Raw genomic sequence first — 24,697 nt, 5'->3', positions numbered from 1 at the left:
CAATTTACCACCCCATCATCTAGATCATTAATGTATATAACGAACAACAATGGGCCCAATACAGATCCTTGAAGCACACCACTGGTCACCGGCCTCCAACCTGACAGACAATTATCCACTACCACTCTCTGGCCTCTCCCTTTCAGCCAATGTTCAATCCATTTGACTATCTTAAAATTTATACCTAAAGACTGCACCTTCTTAACTAACCTTCCATGTGGTACCTTATCGAAGGCCTTACTGAAGTCCATATAGACAACATCCACTGCTCTACCCTCATCCACATTCCTAGTCACCTCTTCAAAAAATTCAATCAGATTGGTCAAACATATACGTGCTCTCATAAAAAAAAATACGTGCTCTCATTTCCAAAAAAGGGTTATATATCAGGCTTGTATCGTATTTTGTTGGAATGTGAAAGTAAAATAGATTGGGATAAAGATAAAATGAAATGGGAAAAAGATTTAAGCTTAACAATAACTGAAGAAGATTGGTCTGAAATTTGTCGTAACAGTGTTCGAAAATTGATCAATGCTAGATTGGCGATGATCAATTATAGTTTTGTACATCAATTATATTTAACACCCGAAAAATTTTAAAAAATTGGTTTTAGTAAGTCAGATCTTTGTTTTCGTTGTGATCAGATTTCTGGTACTTTTTTACATGCTGTTTGGTTGTGTGATCGGTTACAACAATTTTGGAAAGGTATTCAATCTGTATTTAATAATCTATATAATCTTCATATTGTATTAGACCCTGATATATTTTTATTAGGGAATATGCAACCGTTGATTGATTTAGAATTAGATAATTACCAGATTTCTTTTATTTATTTAGCGTTGGCAGTGGCTAAGAAATGTACAGTGATTACTTGGAAGAATAGAAATGTATTGTCTTTAGATAGGTGGTATTTAGAGATGAAGTTTTGTTTGGTCATGGAAAAAATATCATTTTCTATACAAGATAAGATGTCTTTTTATGAGTTAAAGTGGACTCCAGTTATTGATTATATACAATGTAAATAAGTTTGAATTAATTTTTTTCCATTTTTTTTATTTTTATTTTTAAAAACTTTTTATTTATATATATATTTTTTTCTATACATACGTTTTTTTTTCTTTCCTTTTTTTAGTTTTTTTTATTAGTTGGCTTTTATTCGTTTTAAGTTTTTTTTTGTTTGTTTTTGTTTTTTTATATATAGTTTTATATAATAAAAATTTTGTGGACTAATAATTAATACTTAATTAATATTTTTTTAATATATATTGATTTTCTTTTTAAGATTTTTAAAAAATTTTTTTTTCTCTTATTATAGTAACTATTAATTCTTCACTCTTTATTGTGGGGGTGGGGAGGGGGGGTTTAAGGGTTAAAAATAGTTTCTTTTCTTTTAGTCTTAGTTTTTAGTTGTCAGGGGGAGATTTTGAGATTGGTATTGTATTAATTATGTTACTTTGTATTTGTATTACTTCATTTTGTATTTTTTTTTGAATGTGAATTACTGACTTTCTTTATATGTTAAAATTAATAAATAAAGTTTCAAAAAAAAAAAAAAAAATTGGTCAAACATGACCTTCCTCCCATAAATCCATGTTGAGTGCTCCTGATCAGACCCTGTCTATCCAGATGTTTATAAGTACTATCTCTAAAAATTTTCTCCATTAATTTACCTACCACAGACGTCAAACTTACAGGCCGATAGTTGCCAGGCTTCCTCCTTAAACCCTTTTTAAATAACGGAACCACATGCGCAATGCGCCAATCCTCCGGCACTATCCCCATATCGATCAAATCTCTCCTCATTCTTCTACATCCCAGAGAATAAAGTCTTAACCAGTTTAAATTTTCCTTGTAACTCAGTTCCACAAGTCCGGGCAACATCCTAGTAAATCTTCTCTGCACTCTTTCTAAAATTTCACCAACATTTGTAACAGCTGCATTGCGAGGACCTAGCTTTTATCCTCCATTACCTTGAATATTCTCCGTGCTGGTGGCTCATCAACAACTGAAAGAGAGTTGTCAGGAAAACACAGGCAAAACCAGGACCCTGAACAGGGATTGCATGTTTAGCAACTGCCCAAACAAATGGTTCTTTAGCCAACACATATTCCAAAATGTTTTCTCTCACCTTTCCTTGCATTGCTATTTCAAGAGTCTTGTTGGTTTTCTCAGTGACTTTGTTATAACTACAAATTAGTTTCTGTATTTGATAGCTGATAGAATATTTGTTGGAATTCATGCTAAAATAGTTTTCAGAATGGTGCAATTCCCCCATTTTTAATAGGATATCATTTCTTATGTAAGGAAGACTGCCAAGTTCTACAGGGAGCAGAGTATTGTGGTGTGTGGAAACAATCTCCACTCTTAATTCCCTTGTAGTGATTCACCTTCCCAAATGCAATATCCTGGTTTAACATCCAACTTCCCACTTTTCTGCCCTACTGATCAGTTCATATTATACTATTAAACTTAAAAGCTTTCCTCCTTGATATCAACCATTGATGAAATGGAAAATTTAGACTTTGCAAATGCTGAACTGACATTGCTCAAAACACATGATCCAGGGATTGGACCAAACATATTTGGAATGCAAGTTATTTTCCTGTCTTTACAGCTCAACTCCCATACTTCAAGTCCTATGATAAGGCCTCAATTTCATTAAACAATATTTCCTCCATTTCTATCCAATATTTAATCTCTAATTTCCTGTGAAAGTCATCCCACACCTCACCCATCACCATCAGCAGCTGCTTTCCCAATCCATTCTCAGAACAATTGTTGCTACTTTAGTCAATGCAAACTTACTATCCTCCTTTAACATGTGGAGCTCCTTACCACTGGAGGCTGCTGGGATGTTCTTTAGATATATAGAGTTAGTTGTGGCTTGATTGGTGAAAGGGTTGAATGGGAATGGAAAGACAACAAGAAGAGGGGACTGAAGATGCATAGCTAGCCATGAATGTATTGTATTATGGAACACGCTCAAAGGGCTGAATGGCCTATTCTCGAGGTTTCCATGAAATTCATTGTGCCATTTTTCTTGAAAAACATTGGCTAATTTGTTAGTTCTTACTAATTTACACTTTCCCTTCAGATTTATAAAGTTGTTATCAAAGTTTGCATCTTTTATGCCTGTCATAACTATAATATTCCAAAAGACTCTACACTTGAAGTAGTCACTGTTGCAAAGTAGGAAATGTGACAGCCAATTTCTCTGCAACTGCCAGATAATGCTGAATGATCCAAATGGCTGCCACACCACTCAATAGGAGTCTTTGGCTTAGCTCATCGTCCTCAAGTTCTGTGCAGTGGACATTCCAAGCAAGGCTGCCGCTGCAGAGATTCACCTGCAGCAAGTGGAACAGCAAGGGGAGGATCAAATCGATTCATTGCCCTGCTGGCCACAGAATGTGTCCATCAGCTTCAGGACTTGGCCAGTGTCAGGACTACCGAGATCCTCCTGGTGATGGACAATGAAGTCCCCATCCATCACAAGTTCCATGCCCTTGTAACATAGTGCTTCTTCCCAATGCTAATCAACATGGAACATTAGGGCGAAGGGAGCACAGCTGTTGGTGATCAGGAGGTGATTTCCTTGCTCACATTTAGTGGCCAGAAATAGTGCCACGAGTACACCCTGGATGCACATGTCATTGTGTCACCTCCTGGTGGTACCCAAAGTAGAATGGTTCAATTCCACAAGAATGCCCAACTTATCTATGGACAGCGTTCAAACTTGAACCAACAATGTAATGTTCCAAGGACAAGTTGAGATTAAATAGGGTCAACGGCAGATTGATGAAACATGCAAATGTAATGGTTTGATTGAAACAAAAACAAGTAGTTCATTCAGATGGCAGCGAACAATCACCAGAACGTTGCTGTGGGTTCAAAAATCACAGGTTGGCTCCTCCAGAAAGGCCAGTAGTTCAGCAATTATCTTCCCTTCAGGAACCCGTGGCATTCCTTCTATTATTAATTAATAATAGTAGTTCTATTGTGTTGCATTAGGTGATTAAGGAACTTTGTCCTTTTAAAATGCTTTTTTAAAAATTATTAAGAGAAAGCCGGAATGTGTTTGAATACTGCAAGAAACCAAACTTTTTTTCTATTGCCTCTTCCAGTTGTGTAAATAAAAAGCAGATTATTTAACGGGGATCAAGAAGTGTGGACTTCATTAAAATTCACTGAGTAACATCCAAGGCATGGGATTGCATCCAAAAAGATTCATTGTGCAGTTCATGATTCCCTTAACCGTGCATTTCTGCAAACAAGAGGTTACAGGTGCTGGAATGTGAAGCAAATAAAACAACCTGCTCGAGGAGCACAGCAGATCAAGCAGCATTCGTGGGAGAAAAACAACGGTCGGCATTTTGGGTTGAAACCTTTCTCCAAGACAGTAATAAACTACTTGACTTTCAGGTAACCCAGATCTCCCATGAGAGAAACCAAACTATCCCTTTCAAAGTGCTTCCACAATGCAGCTTCATCTCAGAAACAACTCCCCCTAAATCTGTAAAACTGTAACTGTGATCTAAATCTACCTTAAACACATTGTGCCCTATACATGGGGAAGTAATTGAACACTGGACCCTGAAATAAAGGATTCCAAGAGGTAAAACAGGCATCAGAGGCCAGCTCCAATTATTGTAAAAGGGCCTTGAGAAATTGTACAGTATGCTTCACATTACTTGAAACACAAACCAGAAAGGAATAAGTGACTATTTTACACGTTTACAAACAAAGCAAGTCTGAATGGAAAGATAGAACAAAAACTATAAACATAAAATATGGAGGATAACTCTATCTCACTGATGTGGTAATTCCCAAAATAAGCTATAAAAAATATAACATTATTAGATGGGAGGACTTTAAAAAGGAAATCTGTTTTTGCAGGTTAAAGCATGCAGAGGTACAAAATAAAATTGCTGTCAGCAGCAAAACAATGAACAAATTAGAGTTCTCTAAGACAAATATAAAGAAAACCATGTTCATTGCAAGTGGGTGGAATATATTACCAAGAGAGTTAAAACTCTGGTCAGAAAGTTATACTTTAATTAATCAAATTATCCAAACCAGTGTGTGGTATGGTGAGTGTGGCAATTAGTGCAATGCTATTACAGCACCAACGACCAGAGTTTGAATCACCATCACATTAACCACATGAGTTTCCTCTGGGGTCCCGGTTTCCTCCCACTTCCAAAAATGTGCAGGATTAGTGGGTTAATTTGGATGGCACAGGCTCGTGGACTGGAAAGGTCTGTTATCTCTAAATTATTCTTAAAATAAACAGGTCCATATTAAAGCTAAATTTAACTGAAAAATGTTTATTATTTAAGTTGGTAAACCAAGAGATGCCTTTCAATGTATCAAACTATTTGTTGCAAAATATTTTTGCCCATTTTATCATTGTTTCAATCAAAACTTTAAAATACTAAACTATCATTAAACATGTGGCACACGTGATTTCAGTCAGGATGAGAGACACAAGTCTGACCCAAAGCAGGAAAGCTTTCTCCGCTATTGACAGCGTTACCTGTTGTGTGAAACCAAAACCCACTGTACTCCCAGACATCACCCATTTGTGCTTACCATGCATTGTAGTGCTGAGAGTTTACACGAATCGCATTCCTGAAACAGGCTAGTGCTTTGTCCAACTCTTCCGTCAACACAAATTCGTGACCAAGCAGCGTGTATGCATAAGCAAAGTTTGGATCTACTTGAATAGCTCTCTGGAAGAACTTGATGGCTATATCGTGCTCTCGCTGTAAACTGAAGCAGTTCCCAGCCGCACACCAAGCCTGTTAGGAGGAAGAGAAAAGTTCAGCCCAACACTGGCAGCAATTAGTCCATTAAGATGTATGATAATACACACAAAAAACCAACAAGCTGGCAAAGAAATGAAATCTTTACCTACTGGAGCAATACACCCAAGTGCTGGAGGATCTCAGCTGGTTTTTGGGATTTTCTTTCAGCTGGTTATGCAGCCACCCCGGAAAGCAATCGACAGTCAATGTTTCAGGTCTGAGCCCCTCTTCAGGAATGTCAGGACAATGAGGGAGAGCAAGAGGATCGAAGTACAGGCTTATAGTGAATGGTTGCTACCGGTGAGAGGGGGAAGAAAGGAAAGGGGCTGAGAGAGATGCTAAAGATAGGAGGAAGGGAAGGATGGAGGAAAGTAGGTGTGAGAAAGAGACAAAGGAGTCGGGGGGTGAGGGGGTTACCGGAAATTGGTTGGAGACTGCCAAGACAGAGTACCATAAGATAAAGGAGCAGATGTAGGCCATTCAGCCCACTCTGCCATTCCATCAAGAGCTGATAGTCCCCTCCTTTCTCCCCATAATCTTTGATTCCCTGACTATTCAGATAGCTATCAATCTCTGCCAATAAATACATCTACCAACTTGACCTCCACAGCTGCCTGCCCATGGTATCAGATTTACCATTCTCTGACTAAAGAAATTCCACTAAATCGGTTTTAAATGGGCTCTCTTCAATCCTGAAGTTCTGCCCTCCTGTGCTCGACTCCCCTACCACGGGAAACTATTTTGCCACGTCTCCTCTGTCCAGGCCTTTCAACTTGTCAAATGCTTTTAAGAGGACCCCTTACATTCTTCTGAACGCTAAGGAGTACAGTCCAAGAGTGTCAAATATTCCTCATATGCTGGTCTCTTCACTCCAGGAATCGATCTTGTGACTCTTCTTTGAACCTGCTTAATGCCAGCATATCCTTTCTTAAAAAAAAGTGCCCAGACTTGTACCCTGTGCTCCGTGAGGCCTCATCAATGCCAAATAAAATCTATTTTGTTCAACTGTGAATAATGTAAGCATTGATAAAATTATTATAGGAGAAAAGAAGGAAAAAGAATTGTAAACCACTTTTTTTATATAAAAAGAAATTTTATAACTTCATTGAAAATAATTTATAATTTAATCTTTTCTATCCTCAAAGACCTCCACCACCCAGATGACACCCTCTTTACTCTGCTACCATCAGGAAAAAGGTTCAGGAGCCTGAAGCTGAGCACTTAGCGGCACAAGCACAGCTTCTTCCCCTCTGCCATCAGATTCCTGAATAATCAATGAATCAAAGACACTGCCTGACTTTTGTGTGTGTACTATTATTAATTTTTTTTATTATTGTGAGATGTTTTATAATATAAATATTTGCAATATGATGCTACCGCAAAACACCGAATTTTGTGACTTGTTTATGACAATAAATTCTGATTCTGAGTTGAACAATTTATACTCAGCACATCACTCAGTGTCTTTAGGTAGCAAAGGGATATCACCAATTTTTCATGCCTGAGCCCTTTGTCAAGGCACAAGAAGAAAGCTGGCAGGTGCCTGAGTAAAAAAATGAGGGGAGAGCACAGGCCAACAGGCAAGAGGGCAGGAGGATAGAAGAAAAAGCTGAGAAGTGACGGGGAGGGGGCGTTGCTCTCTCAATGGAGAGAGAAGGGGTGGAAAGTTGGAGGAATGGTGAGAGACAGAGAGACAAAATAAATTGATACTAATACCGTCTGGTTGGAGAGTGCCCAGATGGAATATTAGGTGTTCCTCCAATGTGCTAGTTGCCTCGTTTTGGCAGTGCATGAGGCCAAGGACACACATATTGATGTGGGAATAGGCTGCGAAGTGGAAACAGTTGGCCACTGGGAGATCCCCATTACTGCAGCAGACAGACCTTCGCGTTGTCACATTGTGCATCTGATCATTTTGAGGTTTTCCAAATTAACAACTCTTTTAATAGAGTATACCTCCATGTGTTGAGGAGCATAAACCGACCAGTTATGTAAGATGGTCAGCTTAAAATCCAATTGGAAATTCGGAAGGAATTTCTTCACCTTGCTGTGCATGTCACAAAACACCATGCAAAGTAGCAAAATTATCATGGGTTTCTCAGTCTATGATAAGTGAAATAAATTAACAGCCAAAGCAAACTGAAGGTTGTTTGACAGTGGAAACAAAGAATAAACAAAGGGCTTATGAGAATAAACAGTCACAGAACTGGAAAATTTAAAGAACTAAAAGCTGAAATCTCCTAGACCAAATAAATGATCTCTCCTAAACATTTTAAAAGAGGCAGCTGGAGAGATTGTGGAACTTGAGAAGATCAATAACATTGCCACAAAGTCTAAAGAGGTTCCAATAGATGAGAAGATAGAAAATTTAAGATTTACATTCAAGGCAGAATATAGGCTCCTATAAACTTTATTTCAATTGTTTGAAAAATTCTCAGCAGTTCCATTAAGATAACTGTGTTAGTGTTCAGGAAATATCCAGGTAACAGATCTGACATATGGAAATCAACTGGTGCACAGTGGAAAGCCACTCCATCTGGAAAAAAAACCTTTTACCATTACCCTCTGCTTCTATTATGAAGCTAATTTTCTCCCCATTCGGTTGTCTCATCATGGATCCCATGTGATCGAACCTTCCAGAGCAACCTACCGTGCAGAATCTTGCAAAAAATCTGTATGTACAATATTTAGAGCTCTGCCATCAGGAAGTAAAAAGGCTGAAACAGTAAGTAATGAGGAAGGCAAGCTGCATGCTGGCACGAGTATCAACATTTTGAATTTTGAAGAGACAGCTCCTGGAGTATGGCATGCAGTTTTGGTCTCTTTGATCAAGGAGGAAGTTACCCTGGATATGTAGAGATGGTGAAACTTGAGAAGATCAATAACAAAAACAAAATGATCCAGATTACAGTGCTGACATTGCCATCTCCTCTCCAGCCACTCAAAGGAGTTCAACTTCAGGATAAGAGGTCAACCAACATGGCATAAGTGCAGAAGAAACTTCTTCACTCAAGGTCACTGAATCTTTAGAATTCTTCACCATAAAATGGCATGAATGTTGGACTGTATTCAAGGATGAGATCAATATATCGATCACATTATCTAGGGATTAGATGGGAATGTGGATTTCTGAATAGAGATCAACAATGATCTTTTCCATCGGGTTCAAATTCATTATCATCCTACTGTACATATACAGCATTTCTATGGACTGCAATGCACACACATACATAGCACATGAACACATTCATACATTGAGATTTAATACCAAATCAATGTATGCAAGTATGTAGGAATGATCAACTTGATTACAGTCCACTGCTCACAAGGGCATCATAATTTGCGCAGCTGTTAGTGCAACTCTATTACATCACCAGTGACCCAGGTCCCAATCCAGCACTGACTGTAAGAAGTTTGTATGTTATCCCCGTAATCACATGGGTTTCCTGAGTGCTCTGGCTTCATCCCGTCCTCCAAAATTGCCAGGAGTTTGTTGGTTAATTGGAGTATTTTGTACTGTGCTGTATGTTTTTTTTAAAAATCTCACAGCCTGCTGAATAAAAACTATTTCCCACCTTGGCAGTCATGATTTTAATGCTCTTATATCTCCTTCCTGATGGTAGGACATCAAAACCTGAAAAAACCTCCAAAGAAATGCCCATGAAGAAATTGTAAAACAACTCACTTCTGGTGTATTTTTATCCATCTCAGTCAGATCCTTAGAGAGGAGAGAGAGTGACACATCCTTCTGCAGATGCCACAATGTGGTGGAATAAATCTCCATGCCTTCCACTCGATAGCTTTCGATACGCCTAACCTCTGAAAATATCCTCTCTGCCTAGAACAAGAAACATTTTTGATTTAGAGTGAAGCTAATAAGGTAATGAATCGATTGAATCAATCGAGTGACGAAGGTTAAGATTCGAGAGATAACAAGGGCTGGATAAGTGTGGCTCAGAAGGAGCTGATCTTCGGCTCCTGCTGGCTCGCTAATAACATGGGACTCTTCGCTGGATGTTAAATGCAACTATGAAATTACATCACTGCTTTAAAAGTAACACAGGAGGCTGCAGATGGAGGAATCTGAAGGTAAGCACCATGTGCTGGAGGAATGCAATGGGTGGAGAAAACGATCAACTTTCAAGCTGAAACTCTTCAAGAGCTGATGAAGAGTTTGCCTCAAAACAAACAATTATTTTCCCCCACTGAATCTGCTCGATCTGCTGAGTTCCTCCAGTAGATGGTGGCTGAGTGATTTTAACAAGTTTTTCAAGGCTAAACCTCACTCGAGCTGCATTTCTTAAAAAAAACCTGTGTGATAAAAGCTCGAGTAAAATTCTGTCAATTCTTTTTTCTTCAACTGAGCTTGTTGGAAGGAAAGGGAAGTGGCAAGGTGACAAAATACGAATTTACTTAGAAAGTAAAAGCAATGCTCGAGAAACTCAGTAAGTAGGTGTATTTTATGTAGCAAAGCTAACCAACGTTTTGGGTTGGAGCCCTTCATCAAGGTAGAGTAAAATGTAGGCAGGTGTCTGATTCGGAGGCTGCCTACACTTTGTTCATACCTTGATCAAGCCCACAATGTTGGTTATGTATCATTATCATTGCTATATAAAGTACATTGACCTGCTGAGTTTGGAAGTCTGCAGTCACCATGGTTGAAGTAAAAATACAATGCTGGAGAAACTCAGCAGGTCAAACACTGTTCTTTGTAGCATGGTCGCAAAGGCAGGAGATAATAGGTAAAGAAGGGAGGGAGGGCACAGCAGCAAGCAAGGGGAGAAGGGATGGCAAGATGAATAGAGAGGGAAGGGATAGAGAGCTGACAGGAGGAAGGGAAGGGAGGGGGAAAGGAGAGCAGGTTAGCAGAAACTGGAAAAGTTGATGTTAATGCTATCCAGCTGGAGAGTGCCCAGACAGAAAATCAGGGGGTGTTCCTCCAATTTAAGGGTGGTCTTGGTGGGATAGTACATGAGACCATGAACAGACATGTGAGTATGGGAATGGGTCACAGAACTGAAATGGTTGGCCACTAGGAGGTCCCCGTCACTAATGCGTAGAGAGCAAGTGTGCTCAGTGAAGTGATCTCCCAGTCTGAGCCCAGTCTCTCCAATGTAGAGACGACCACAAAGGGAGCACCGGATACAATAAATGCAGATCTACTGTGTTACTGTGTCTGCAGACTTCTACGTTTTACTCCAATTTAATTAGAAATATTACTTAAATTCAAGACAAATTATTGTTCTTTCTGAAAAATCACAATCTACAAATCCATTTAGACATTCAATTGTTGAACTAGAATAAGACTGAATTAGCTGCATATCAAAATGAAGGATCATTTTCATCTGCAATCTTTGCAGTCAGTTTGAAATGCTGCATGACAAACCCAAGGACTGCAAAGAAGGGAAATTTGAGCTAATAATTAGAAGCTGGTCAGCCATTCTCCATGGAGGGAAATAGACAGTCAACATTTCTCCACATCTTTGCTCAACAAATGGTTTCCACATTGAGTGGAAAAATGGGACTTCCGTTTAAGGTGTGATATGGAGTAGATGTCTCTATCACAGCTCCATACCATCAGTATTCTTTTTCCCATTTCCGTTTTAAAATTTTTTTTTCGAAGTGGTGTCGAATTGCATATTCTCTGTTTGAGATAGATACAAGAACTGGAAAGATTGGTAAAAGCAGAAAAAATGGAAAGAAACAAGAAACTCTGGCTAATCCACAGCAAACCCAATTGCTGAGGGCTCCTCCGAAGTACTTAAGCAAACCAAAGAATTCATCGATGCAGGATTTAAACGTCTAGATGATAGGCTTTTGGCAGTGGAAAATAGACTTGTACCTCGGTATTTGACCTCGGTAGAATCTACTTTAAAGAATCTGAACAATTGGGTCTGCCACCTGGAAGACAACAATGAGAGACTAATGGCAAGAATTATCGATTTGCGACAGAACCTGCGTATTACATACTTGGCTGAAGATATTGAAACTAGTATGCTTACTACATTTTTCTCTGATTTGTTGGTAATGGTGTTTGGGGATGAGATGTTTCAGACACCACTGGAGCTTAACAGAGCGCATAGTTCATTATTGCCCAAGCCTAAATTGGGGCAAAAACCACACTCAGTGGTTATACACCTACACTGCTTTCAAACGAAGGAACTGTTCATCTGTGAAGCCCATTGTAAAGATGCACTGGCAAACAATTTAGATTTGGGGAAGATTACCCTCCCGGTCATGAAGCAACAGGCCATCTACAGGGAAGTTATGACAGAGTTATACAAGCATGGGTATAAGCCTTCACTGATGTTCCCAGCACATCTTTGCATCTCTCTTCCCAGTCGTTACAAGAAATGGTTTTATTCAATGAAGGATGCCCAGGAGTATATTTATAAACTTCCTGTTCCAATTCCTTAATGACATTCTCTCTTTTTTCTGTTGAATGGCTGTTTTGCACCGATGATTAAATTTTAATATTAAACATTCATTCATTTGTTTTTAAGGCTTTCACAGGGAAAGCATTGATATTGCAAGCTGATTTAATTTGGAGTGGTTGAGGAAAAAGAATTTGACACACTTTGTATTTACGGTTAAGATTGTTCTATCTAAATGGGATAGTAATATTTTTAATACCTTGAAACATATGAGAAGTGTTTCTTTTTTTTGACATTTATTGTGATTTAGACTAAACACAGCTTCTTTTGGTCTGGTATGAACAGTTACGAGGGTAATATTAATTATTTTGCTTTAGAGAAGGAATATCTAATTGCTACTGGAAGATAGTGGGTTTCTAGAATTAATAAGTGCACTGTTGGTCTATTCGGCAGCCTTAGGGGGTGGGACGGGAAAAGAAAAGGGGCGAGTTCATGGATCTTCTGCATTGCCATGGTACCTTTTTTTTTTGGGTTCCAGCTTAGGAAGGTGTTCTCTCTGGTTTAATAAGGTCTTCAGCTGCCTGGAGATCGTTATTCATACGATACAAACTCAGCTCTACACATGTGAAATGGAATCTCTGAAATTAGTTTTACTGTTAGTATTTACTTTTTATAACTGAATGACCATGGCTAATCCTATTAAGTTCCAGAGTTAGAATGTGAAAGGCCTAAATCAGAGGTTTTCAAACTGCCCCCAAAACTCGCATTCCACTTTAAGTAATCTTTTTGCCAAAACTGTGCTCTGTGATCAGTAAGGGATTGTTTAAGGTGGTATGTGAGTGGAAAGAAAAAGGTTTGAAAACCAGTTTTAATTGTCCCTAATTGACTCGTTATGTGCATGGTTTCATAACTCCAAAGGAAATGGGCCAATGACAATTTTTCTCAACCAAAATATTTCAGTAACAATTGGTTCAAGAGAAGTGGTTCTCAACCTTCTCTTTCCACTCACATACCACCTTAAATAATCCCTTACGAAGCACAGAGCACTTAAAGCAGAGGAAATGCTTAAGGTGGAGTACGAGTTTAGGGGGGCAATGTGAAAACCACTATCCTAAATCATCCAGTAAAACAAAGGAAAATGGCTTCACATTTAAAACTTAAAGCTGCGATTATATATATATAAATTTTTTTTTATTTTCTTTTGTTTGTTTTTTTTTTTACACAGGAGACACATATGCGTGGCAGTGCTATTTCGTACCTGATGTTGTGGTGGAAAGTGCAGCAATATCATTTTTCCTTTCAAGCTAAATCTAGAGGGGTATCAATCCTTATTAATCAGAATATTCCTTTTAGTATACATAATGTTACTTTGGATTCTAACAGTCGTTATTGTTTCAAGGAAATTACTTGATAAAATGGTGGTTTTCGCAAATGTTTATACTCCCAATGTTGATGATCCGGGAGTTTTTGGAAAAAAATTTCTATTTCCTTGCCAGATTTAAGTTTATATTCACTTATTCTAGGCAGGGATTTCAACTGCTGGTTGGACCCATCCTAGATCATTCATCTTCTAACCCGGCTACATTAAACAAATCTGTCTCATTGATACATTATTTTCGATCAGATTATGGCATTTCAGATGTCCGGCTTTTTTTTTTAAATCCTACTAATGGAAAGTATTCTTTCCCCCTCCCAAGTTCATCACACTTACTCATGTATTGATTACTTTTTTTTAAAAAAGCGATAATCTTTTAATTCCATGAACTCACTCTTGTGAATACCACAGTATTGTAATATCTGATCAAGCCCCTGTTCAATATCAATGATTCTTCCGAATTTTACTCAAGGTAAAAATACACTTGTGCTTTAATTCAATATTATTATCAGATAAGGATAAACATCAGATAAACAGGGTAAGATTCCAGATTCATTTAATGAGGCTTGCATATCTTTAATTGTGAAGAAAGGTAAAGACACAACTGAATGGTCTTCCTATCAACCGATTTATTTACTGAATGTTGATGCTAAAATTTTGGCTAAAACTTTAGCCAATAGGATGGAATGTATTTTAATGTCAGTTATTTCTGAAGATCAGACAGGGTTTATTAAAAACCGATATTCCTATTTTAATACATTCCGCTTAATGAATATTATATACTTGCCCTCTGGGAAAACACCTGAATGTATTCGTTCTTTAGATGCAAAAAAAGCTTTTGATCAAATAGAATGGGCATATAGATTTACAACCCTTGAGATTTTTTATTTTGGTTCAGATTTGTCATGATCGTATTGAATGGCGGAACAGGCTCGATGGGCCATTTTTGGCCTACTCCTGTTCCTACTTCCTATGTTCCTATTTTATTACATGGGTTAAATTATCGAACTTACGACCATTCACCACAATTCTTACTAATCTCAGCCTTTTAATTTGCAACGTTGCACTCATCAAGAATGCCTGTTAAGTCATTTATTTGATCTGGTGATTGAACCATTGGCAATTGTATTTCGTGAGTGTTAGGATAACTTAAAGATACGGAGAAAAGGGATTGAACACAAGGTCTCCCTTTATGCAGAAGATTTTTACTTTTCGTTTCTGATCCAGTTGCCTCCCTCCCCCATATGATTCATTACTTTCACAATTCAGTCAATTTTCAGGGTATAAACTGAACGTGCATAAAAGTGAACTTCTTCCATTGAGTTCTTCTGCAGCATTGTATGATGGTTCTCCTTTTAAGATAGGTAAATTGACTTTTAACTATCTTGGTATTACAATTACAAAGAATCATAAACATCTTTTTTTAAGGAGAATTATCTTAAACAAGTGAAGCATTCTTTGACCCAATGGTCACATATGTCTACAATTTTAGTTGGCTGTATAAATTCCATTAAAATGAATATTTTACCTAAATTTTTATATCTTTGTCCAATCTGTTCCAATTTTTGATCCTAAATCACTTTTTGACTTATTTGACTCAGCTACATGGTATTACATATAGAAGGGTAAACACCCTTGCCTTAATAAAGTTCTTCTACAGAGATCTAAGAGATGGTGGTATGGCTCTGCCTAACTTTAGATCTTACTATTGGGCGGTCATTATATGAAGTCTTATGTTTTGGTCCTGTTTTCCTAATCATTGTGACCGCCCATTACCAGTATCAATGGAGCTGAATTCTCCCCAAAACTTTTCTAATTTAGCACTCTGGACTCTTCTTTGTCTTTGGTTCAGGGTCAGACTGCTTCTTTTGCCTCCCTTTTGATGAGGCATGCAATTTTACTACTCATGATCAGTGGTTACTTGACAACATGTCTTCTTTGAATATGGAAAAGGTTAGTCATTTAAGCTGCTTTCAGGTGCTCGGACGCAGATAATGTGCCAGCAGATGTGGCTGGGAAAGTGCAGCTGGGACGTTCAGGTGGCCGCGGAGAAGATGCCTTTCTGTCACCTGAACGTGCCAGCGAAAAGAGAGCTGGGTCTGAGCGAACATCAGCTCCTATGGACTGCGGCCGTAGACCCACTGCTACTTTCAGATGCAACGGGGGGGATTCTCAGAGCCGGAGATTATACCTACAGGAGGAGGATTAGGTAAATGCTCCTCCTTGCCGGCTTCCCCACTTTCAGGTGGCCACCCAAAAGCCACATTGGAGTACAATAGGTGGCATTACATTGCGGTATTTTGGCCATCTGAAAGTGCCTTTAGTTAATAATTCAGATACAAGATTTCAGACATTATGGGAGTCATTTATGACTCATTTCCTTAATTTATAATTTCACTTCAATGTACTGGTAATTACAATGTCTGACTCGTATCTTTTCCATTTTCACATTTTTTTTTTTTTACATGCGTTTTTCTTTTATTACTAATCAGATATAGCATTTGGCAACACTGTTAGGCAGCGGGTTCAGTTTTTCTCCTCTTTATTTTATTCTTCCTTACTTCATTTTTTTCTTTATACTTTTTGTTATTAGCTTTTTAATATAAAAATATACACCACTTGGAATACAAATTATGGATATGATTTACAACATTTATACTTTTGATATATTGAATATTTTATTAATTTTTTGTAACCATCCTTATAATTTCATTGAATTGTATTATTCGTACAAGTTCTTCATTAAAATCAATAAAAATATTTTTAAAAGATAGATAGTGGAAAAATGAAAAGGAATCTTTGGCAAATACCCACAACACAGATGTTCTTAAAGGTTGCAATAAGTTTTATTCTTGAAATACCATCCATCATTCTGGTTAATAATGCATGAGAATGATGTGATTCCAATTTAGCAATGGAGCATCATGGCCTGGTTAATAATTTGAGTGCTCAGAAATGCAGAAAATGATAAAAGGTGGCAAAACTACCCATCCATCATAGCACCAACCTCCCATCCAATTGAGACACATGAGATGTTGATTCAAAAACCAGTCAACATCACAAAAGATCCCCATCACAATCACATTACGACAGGCAGTATGGAAGCCTGTACTCTGATACTTCTCTGTTGTAGAACAATATTTTTCTTCCCCATTCTTGAACCTCCCTGTCCTCCCATAACCTTAAACTACTCATCAATTGGCCAAAGACCTATTGAAAAGCCACCATTTCCTACATATTTGTGAATATTTGTCTACCCTTTAAAATCTATCATCTCTTTACCATCCTGTTGTTGGTACAAACTGGTGTGACTGCAACAAGAATTTCAATGAATCTGCATATTGCACAACAAAAGATCCCCATCACAATCACATTACGACAGGCATATGACAACAAACACTCTCTGAATTCAGCCAGCCACTTACCTGCATATATTCGGCCAGCTCAAAATGAGCTCTTCCTATTTGACACAGTACCCAACCAGTATTGTAGTGATGTGAAGGCAACTGACTCAGGATACCGATTGCTTCCTTACAGCTGTAAGAACAAAGTGCCAAATATCCTTTGCCCATCTCACGCAGAAGGTTCATCAGTCCATCTGATAGTGTAAAATACATTTTTTTTTTAAAAAAGGATATTTTATTGGATCACTGGAAACCCATCCAGCCCCACTGCATTGAAAATCACAACACAACCATGCCAACAGAGTTACTTGAGTAGAAACCTGAATAACCCTAACCCTTCCCAAACACATCGCCAATACATCCAACACAAAGATCAAATGTAATGAATTGAATTTGGACAACAGAATCAGATGAATTTGTACCAGAATTGCTACTTGCTACTTGTGCTTTGACAATGTAAATCCTCAACAATAAAAAGCCCTCCATACCTATTCTATAGTTTGCTTTTGACTTCAGCATCACTTTCAAAAAAAGCTTAAAAAAAACTGCACATCATGTCTTGAAATACACTCAGTGACTGAGCCACCAACATCCCTCTGGTGATAAATTCTGAAGAGTCACTGTTCTTTGTAAGAAGAAATTAAACTGTCAATCCCTTTTTTTGAGTTTGTGTAGCTGCATTGGACATGTAATCATTTGTTTCTGTAAGGCTGATCAATATCAAGAGATTCATTAAATCAGGAACAGGTAGTTGAGGGACTGCCATACGACTGATCCTTATCTAGTGATAGGTTGCACAAATTTAAATGACCATAAATCAAAGGATTAAAGACATCACATCGCCAGATTGAACAACATTCTTATTGTGTACAAGGAGGCATTTGGCCTCTCGTGCCGATCAGCTCTTCAATCAACCCTATTCCATCATTTCCCTGTAATCCATTTCCTCATGCACAGATTGAATCGCCACTGCCCACCTACACAATGAGAAATTCATTACCAGCAGTGCTCTCCTGATATAAAGCTTACCTGCAGCTGCCTTCTGGATGTTAAAGGCCTGTACTTGTGGCGTGATGGAGGAGATTTTGCCTTCAGGAATGACAGAGTCCAGCTTGCTGATTTCTAGGCTGTCGTTGAGATTTGGCTGTGTGATGCCTCCTTTACTGCTTTTGTTTTTTGGCTTTCTGTTGGGAATTTTAGGTGGAAACTTCATCTTCAGCTTCTTGCTATTCTCCTGTTTTAAGGCAAACACACATCTCAGGACACACGTTGGAAGTTGAAATCCACCACATAAATTAACAGAAGTAATAAAACCTCTGATTTAACTACCATTATAAATTCCATTCAAGATGATGAAAGCTGAAATTACAAAGCTGGCAGTACCTAATGTATTGGGGGTCGGGAGTGGGGTGGGGGGGGTGGGGTTGGGCAGAGGAGGTGGCAGATCTGATAAAGATGATCCAGGATAGAAGTAAGAAATAATCTTGACAAAGAAAATAAAGAAACAGAATCCATTGGGATGAAGAACAGAAATCAAGGGACTAAAAATACCAGTAGCACTAGATGACGGGCCCCATTCAAGCAACTGTACTGTTCAAGAGAATAAGAGGTTAAAAATAAAACAGCTTTGCCACACAAAAGGTTTTTCATTAACCATGGGAGACTTGAATGTTCACATCTTCAAGCACATCAAATTAACAAAGACAGGAGCACCCATTCACAATAATGTCTCAGAACAAAATGTAGCAAATCCAAACAATATATTTTACGTTCATCATATGCAATAACACACAATTAACAAGTCAATTCATAGGAAAAGAACATACAAAGAGAAATGGGGAAAACCTAATGTTTGTTATTCTCAGATTAAATCTGGCTCTAACTTTGGGTACAAAACATCAAACTTATTTCAAGGCAATTATACTGTGGTGAAGAAACAACCATTAGATGCAGAAAAATGCAAAACTAAAAAAAATACAAAAACAGGACAAGCAGAATCTGAAGAGAAACAGAGTCAAGGACATGAGAGCACAACTTCAGGATATTTCAGAAAAGAGGGTTAAGCAAAGAAATGAACAAAGTGTCTCTAGTTGTATCAGATGATACAGTTGTGCTGTTCCATGGTTCCAGCAACCTTTGATTGTCCTGACCCTAGACATGGTTTGGAGCTTGTACATTAATCCTGATGACCAGATGTTCAGCTTCCTCCCACATCCCATTGGTTAACTGGCTGGTGTAAAAATGCAATTGATGGAAATGCTGTGCCAAACTTCCACAGACTCAAGGAGCCAAATGATCACAAAGTCCAAAAATAGTAATTAAAGGATGTATGGTAAAAGTAATACAAATACCACAAACATAATGAAAATATAAAAAACTACAGATGGGAGAAAGCTGAAATGAAAACACTGGAAACACTCAACAGATCAGGTAATATCTGTGGAAAGACACTGTTAACACTTCAGGTTTGGGACCTGCAGCATTTTCAATCCATAAACAATTGGGGGAACTCACTGGGTCAAACAACATCCATGGGTAGTAATGGTCAGTCAACGTTTGAACACTTCATCAAGACCATAACAGACAAGACAACCTTGCCAGTCAAAGATGTCTTCCTACCAGACAGACTCAATATCTACGCACAGTTCAAAGAGAAGAGGCTGACTCCGAAGAAAGCTCCATGTCCCCCTGATGAATGGGCCCGCTGCAGAGCTGCAGAAGAGGTGAGGAAAAATCTATCCAAGATGAACCCTCACAAGGAAGTGGGACCAGACATCATACCTGGTTGGGTACTGAAGGACAGTGCAGATCAACTGACAGAGGTCCTTATGGACAAAATTAAACATCATTGCAACAGTCCGTCGATCCCATGGGTTTCAAGACAGCCACCATCATCCCAGTAACAAAGAGGTTGTCAGCAACAGGTCTCATTGACCAGGACCCAGTGGCACTGACTGCCACCATTATGAAATGCTTTGAACATCTGTTGGTCAGAAAGTCCAGAATCCAATTACAGAGGGATGAGTTGTTACCAAGATGACAAAGTTTGGAGGGAATCACAGTATTGAATGTTGAATTAAAGTCAATGAACAGCATTCTGACATAAGAATTGGAGCTGTCCAAGTGGGTCAAGGCAGAGTAAAGTGTTGTGGCATCCTCAGTCAACCTGTTGGTACAGTAGGCAAATTGATGAGAGTCCAGTGTGGAACTATTTTATTTAAAATGGAAAGATTCTAACCATCACTTTGACTCAAATTATGTCATGTTTAAGTTTAGAAAAGTTAGGAGTGTACATTTGATACTTCTGTTAAATTTGAAGAGCATTGGTGACCTTTTATAAATTATTTCCACATGACTTAGTCAGTACAACTATTTTCCCTTCCAAATGATATTTAATTTTATTTCTTTTCCCTTTGTTGGTGAAGACTGGATGATTAATTTTTATTAATAAATTTAAATTCTCAGGATAGGCTGCCCAGTATTTTTCTCTTTTTTTGAGATTAGGTGGGGGGTTTTTATATAATACATTTGTTTCAGTTTTTGAAGATTTCAGTTTGAGATGAGAACATATTTGTTAATTGTCGTGTAACACAATGTTATATACCAGCGTGTCATGTAGTGATACTTTTCCCTTGATGATGTACTCCCATTCTCATGTATTGCTTACCTATAATATAATTAATAAAAAGATTGAAAGAGTCCAAGGCAAATGGAAAACAGAGCTCCAGATGTGATAAAACCCATCTCTCAAAGCACTTTGCACTGATGGGCTGAGTGCAACTGGATAGAAGTCATTCAGACTCATGTGGAGGGACCCTTCAGCACTAGCACAATGATGTCAACCTTGAAACTCAGCCTGGGCCAGGGACAGATTGAAAATGTCCTGGAAGACACCATCCAATTGCTCTGCAGACTCCAAACACACGGCCAGGTATAGCACCTGGACCAGCTGCCTTCCGTACATTCACCCTACTCAGGAGAGGAAGCACAGTAGGAGGCAGTTTATAGTTTGTAATTATCTGTATGCCATGTCACATGTACAAGGGGTATGAAGAGTTGAAATGCTCTTTGGGGTATTATACACACCCACACACCACACACCCCACACCCCACACCCCACACCCACACCCACACCCACACCCACACCCACACCCACGTATGTATTTGTAATTAAACAATTCACATGCAAATAAAGGGTATTTGTGTACAAATTAAAGGGTATTTGTGTACATTTTGGTTTGACCATGGAGCAATTACAGGAATTTTTATACATAGTCCCTTCATTTCAGGGCACCATAATATTTGGAACATAGTAATGGAATGTACATTGAAGTTGTCATCTTTAGTACTTTGTGGCATATCCCTTTCATGCAATGACTGCTTGAATTCAGTGATTCATAGACCTCCAGGTGCTGAGCATCTTCTCTGGAGATGCTCTGCCAGGCCTCTACTGTGGCTATCTTCAGTTCCTGCTGGTTTTGGGGACTGGTCCCCTCAAGTTTTCTCTTCAGTATATAGAAGGCATGCTTAATTTGATTTAGATTGGGTGACCGACTTGGTCATTCAAAAATTTTTCAATTTTTAGCTTTGAAACACTCCTTTTTGGAACAAGATTGTTACTTCATCCTTCCTCATTGCTCAAAAGCCAATGTACCTGTTCTTGAGTTTGGTCCTCAACATCATGCAAAGAATGCACTTGAGGCATTCTTCTACAGCACCAGTACTCACTTGGTTTGCCCAATCTATATTGTATAAGTCATCCATAATTACAGTCATACCCTGATTTCATGCATCTGTAAAGAATTATGGGAAGGGGCCTTCTGCTGCAGTAAGTAGGCAGTAAGTTAAGCAGTCCACAGCTGCAGAGAATAGCATGACTAGAAGGGGATGGCATATCAGAAAGCTGCTGGGAAGGTTACAATAGTAAATCACAGAAACTGCAAAGGACAAAGTCGACAAAAATGTTAGATTGCCAAAGTAAAAAAACATTTAAAACGACATTCAAAATTGCGCATAGGCTCCTATCTAAAGGACTATAGAAGCTGAGCAAGAATACTGTGTACTTTGAGTGAGGTTCCGTGCAGGGTACGAGTTACATTGTTTATGCTTTCTTTGTTATCCTACTCCCACTAGCGTAATACAATAAAGAAGTGATTGTATGTTCTTTGGTTCTGCTGCCGTTTGTTTTATTAGAGCACAGGTCAACTTAAACATTGGTGAAATTGGCAGGATCTCGTTGGGGCACCTGGGAACCTCCAGACTGAATAAGTGACAGACTGCGTTTGGGAGGCCGAAGGGAGAAGTAAAGGTGCCTTCAGATGGAGTAGTGGCTGGTCGAATGGAACCAGCCCTCTCCAGAGAAAAGAAAAATAAAAGTTTGAAAAAAGAGCTCAATAAACATAAAATACAGGAAGAGAAAGAGAAAGTTACAGAGAAGAAACAGAAGATGGCACCCAAAAGAGAAAAAGTAAGAATAAAAGAGAAAAGGGAAGAAGGAAAATCACTGGAGAAGAAAGAAGAAGGCCTTACCTGCACGTCGGAGCAGAGAGCCACTGTGGAGAAGAGGGGCCGAGCTCCGATGTTGGTGAGTCCACAGAGGAGTGGTGTCCTCCTGACCGGCATACTTCAAAAATGGCTCTCAGAGCCAAGAAGAGGTGTGCAACTGCGCAGTGTGCAAGTAAAAGAAAAGGTTAACGTCGGTGGAGGAGGACTCAGCTGAGGAGCAGCCAGCTGAGAGACGCCCAGTATCGGGGCGTTCGGCTGGGGGAAGCAAACAAGAAAGAAGAAGAGTGGTGAGAAAGAGAATGAAGGGCGGGAAGATGATGAGCGGCAACGGGTCAACCGGCGGCCGGGGGGCCCAGCAGCGGATCGACCGGTGGCCGGGGGGCCCAGCAGCAAGATTCCTGACATGAGCCAAGAGGGACCGTATCACCCCTATTCTGGCCTCCCTTCACTGGCTGCCAGAATGGCTCAGAATACATTTTAAAGTTCTCCAGTTTGTTTACAAACCCATTAATAGACTAGCCCCTCCTACATCACCGATCTCCTAACACTCTATTCCACCTCTCAGATTTAGGGCGCTTGGCTGTTCTGCGCTCAAATCGCAAACTCAGGGGAGATCGCACCTTTGCGATAGCAGCTCCCAAACTGTGGAACAATATTTCTCCTTCCATCAAATCAGCCCCTTCCTTGAACTCTTAAATCCCAGTTGAAGTTGTATTTTTTACTGCAAGTGTTTTGAAGTGACTGTTACCATGTTGTATGTACAATTTGGAACTTCTGGTACTTATTTTATACAGCAATTTAAATAGCTGTTTAAGTTGACATGTAATTTATGATCCGTACAGCACTTTGGTCAATGCGAGTTGTTTAAATGTGATATATATGTAAATATAAACTAAACTACACTACAAAGAAGGGGTGCACCCAAGAATTGGGAGGTTTCAAAAGCTGAATGTGAATAGGATGATAACCAAGAAAAGAATCACAGAAATATTGAGGCTCCCGAGCAGTGCCAATTGATCAATATAATGGCTAAATATCATAAGAACGATAATGACTCCAGGGACCTGATGTCAGACATGGAGACCCTATTCTTGCAGAATGATGAGGAATCAGAAAATTCTTTGTGGGCAAGACCACTCCCATATCCATCTCAGCTGTCACAACCCCACCACAGCCACCAGCCCCCCAAGACCCAGTACAAATATCCAGGCCCTGCCTCTCGCTAGTTCTGATGAAGGAGGAGTAGCTGAACGTGTAAAAACGAAGCCCAGATCTACCAGAAGGTTGTAATGTGACTGAAATAAAGAGGGCCTCTGCTTCACTAGAGCTTTGTAGAATTAAATTGGCAGATTAAGTAAGATCCAAGGTTGACAACTGATTCAACCTAAAAGCCAATTCATGCAGCACCTTTACAGCTATTGGACATTAAAGCATCAGTCAATAAATGATGTTCCACTCCTTCAGCAGTTACAGTCCCATTTGCAGACTCAGCAAAATTCAGAACAAAGAGAATAGGAAGAGAAAAATTGTGCACTAAAAGAGCAGCTGAAATCAGGGCAGCATTACTGAGAAAGAGCACAGCACGTAGCTAATGTAGCAAACTTCGACAGATATGTTGTGCAAAATGTGTGGACTGACTGCATTTTGTCTTGGTAGGGGGCACTAATAGACCTGAGCAGAAAGCCCTGCAAAAGGTAGTGGACACAGCTCAGTACATCACAGGCAAAACGCTCCCCACCAATGAGAAAACCTGCCACCAGGGAGCAGCAACAATTATCAAGGATTCACACCACCCAGGACATGCTGTTCTCGCTGCTGCCATCAGGAAAGAGGTAGGAGGTGCCGCAAAATTTGTACCACCAGGTTTAGGAACAGTTACTACCGCCCACAATGAGACATCGAAACAGCCAAACTCAGGCTCATTTAAGCATTCTGACTTTGCACATTAATTATTACCAAATACTTTTTGCATAGTTTGTTTAAATTTCTCTCTTTGTTTGCAGATCTTTTCTTGAGTACAATTTTTTGCAATAAGCAGAAATTCTGCCTGGCCCACAAGAAAAAAAGAATCTCAGGGTTGGACACGAAGCCATGTGTATACTCTGACAATATATCTGAATGATGAACTCCTAGTTAAATGTCATCTCCTCTTATCAGTCCAAATGTTCGGGATTTTATGAAGGCCCCAAAACAACACATTTTGCTTCTTAGTGTTTCTTCGCTCCAGCCCTA

At 39.0% G+C, this 24,697-nt stretch overlaps 1 protein-coding gene across 1 annotated transcript in view; it reads right to left on the bottom strand.

Annotated features, from left to right (window-relative positions):
* The window catches only part of cdc27 (cell division cycle 27), an 83,089-nt gene that overhangs the window by 25,683 nt on the left and 32,709 nt on the right, over window positions 1-24,697 (bottom strand). The window contains exons 11-14 of the mRNA XM_069905237.1: window positions 17,990-18,194; window positions 16,982-17,154; window positions 9,493-9,645; window positions 5,593-5,801 (exon numbers count right to left, since the gene is read on the bottom strand). Coding sequence (XP_069761338.1) covers window positions 5,593-5,801; window positions 9,493-9,645; window positions 16,982-17,154; window positions 17,990-18,194 — 740 coding nt within the window. The remainder of the gene's footprint in view (window positions 1-5,592; window positions 5,802-9,492; window positions 9,646-16,981; window positions 17,155-17,989; window positions 18,195-24,697) is intronic.

This window comes from Narcine bancroftii, chromosome 12 (genome assembly GCF_036971445.1).
Source record: "Narcine bancroftii isolate sNarBan1 chromosome 12, sNarBan1.hap1, whole genome shotgun sequence".
NCBI lineage: Eukaryota > Metazoa > Chordata > Chondrichthyes > Torpediniformes > Narcinidae > Narcine > Narcine bancroftii.
This window is presented reverse-complemented; position numbering and strand designations above follow the sequence as displayed.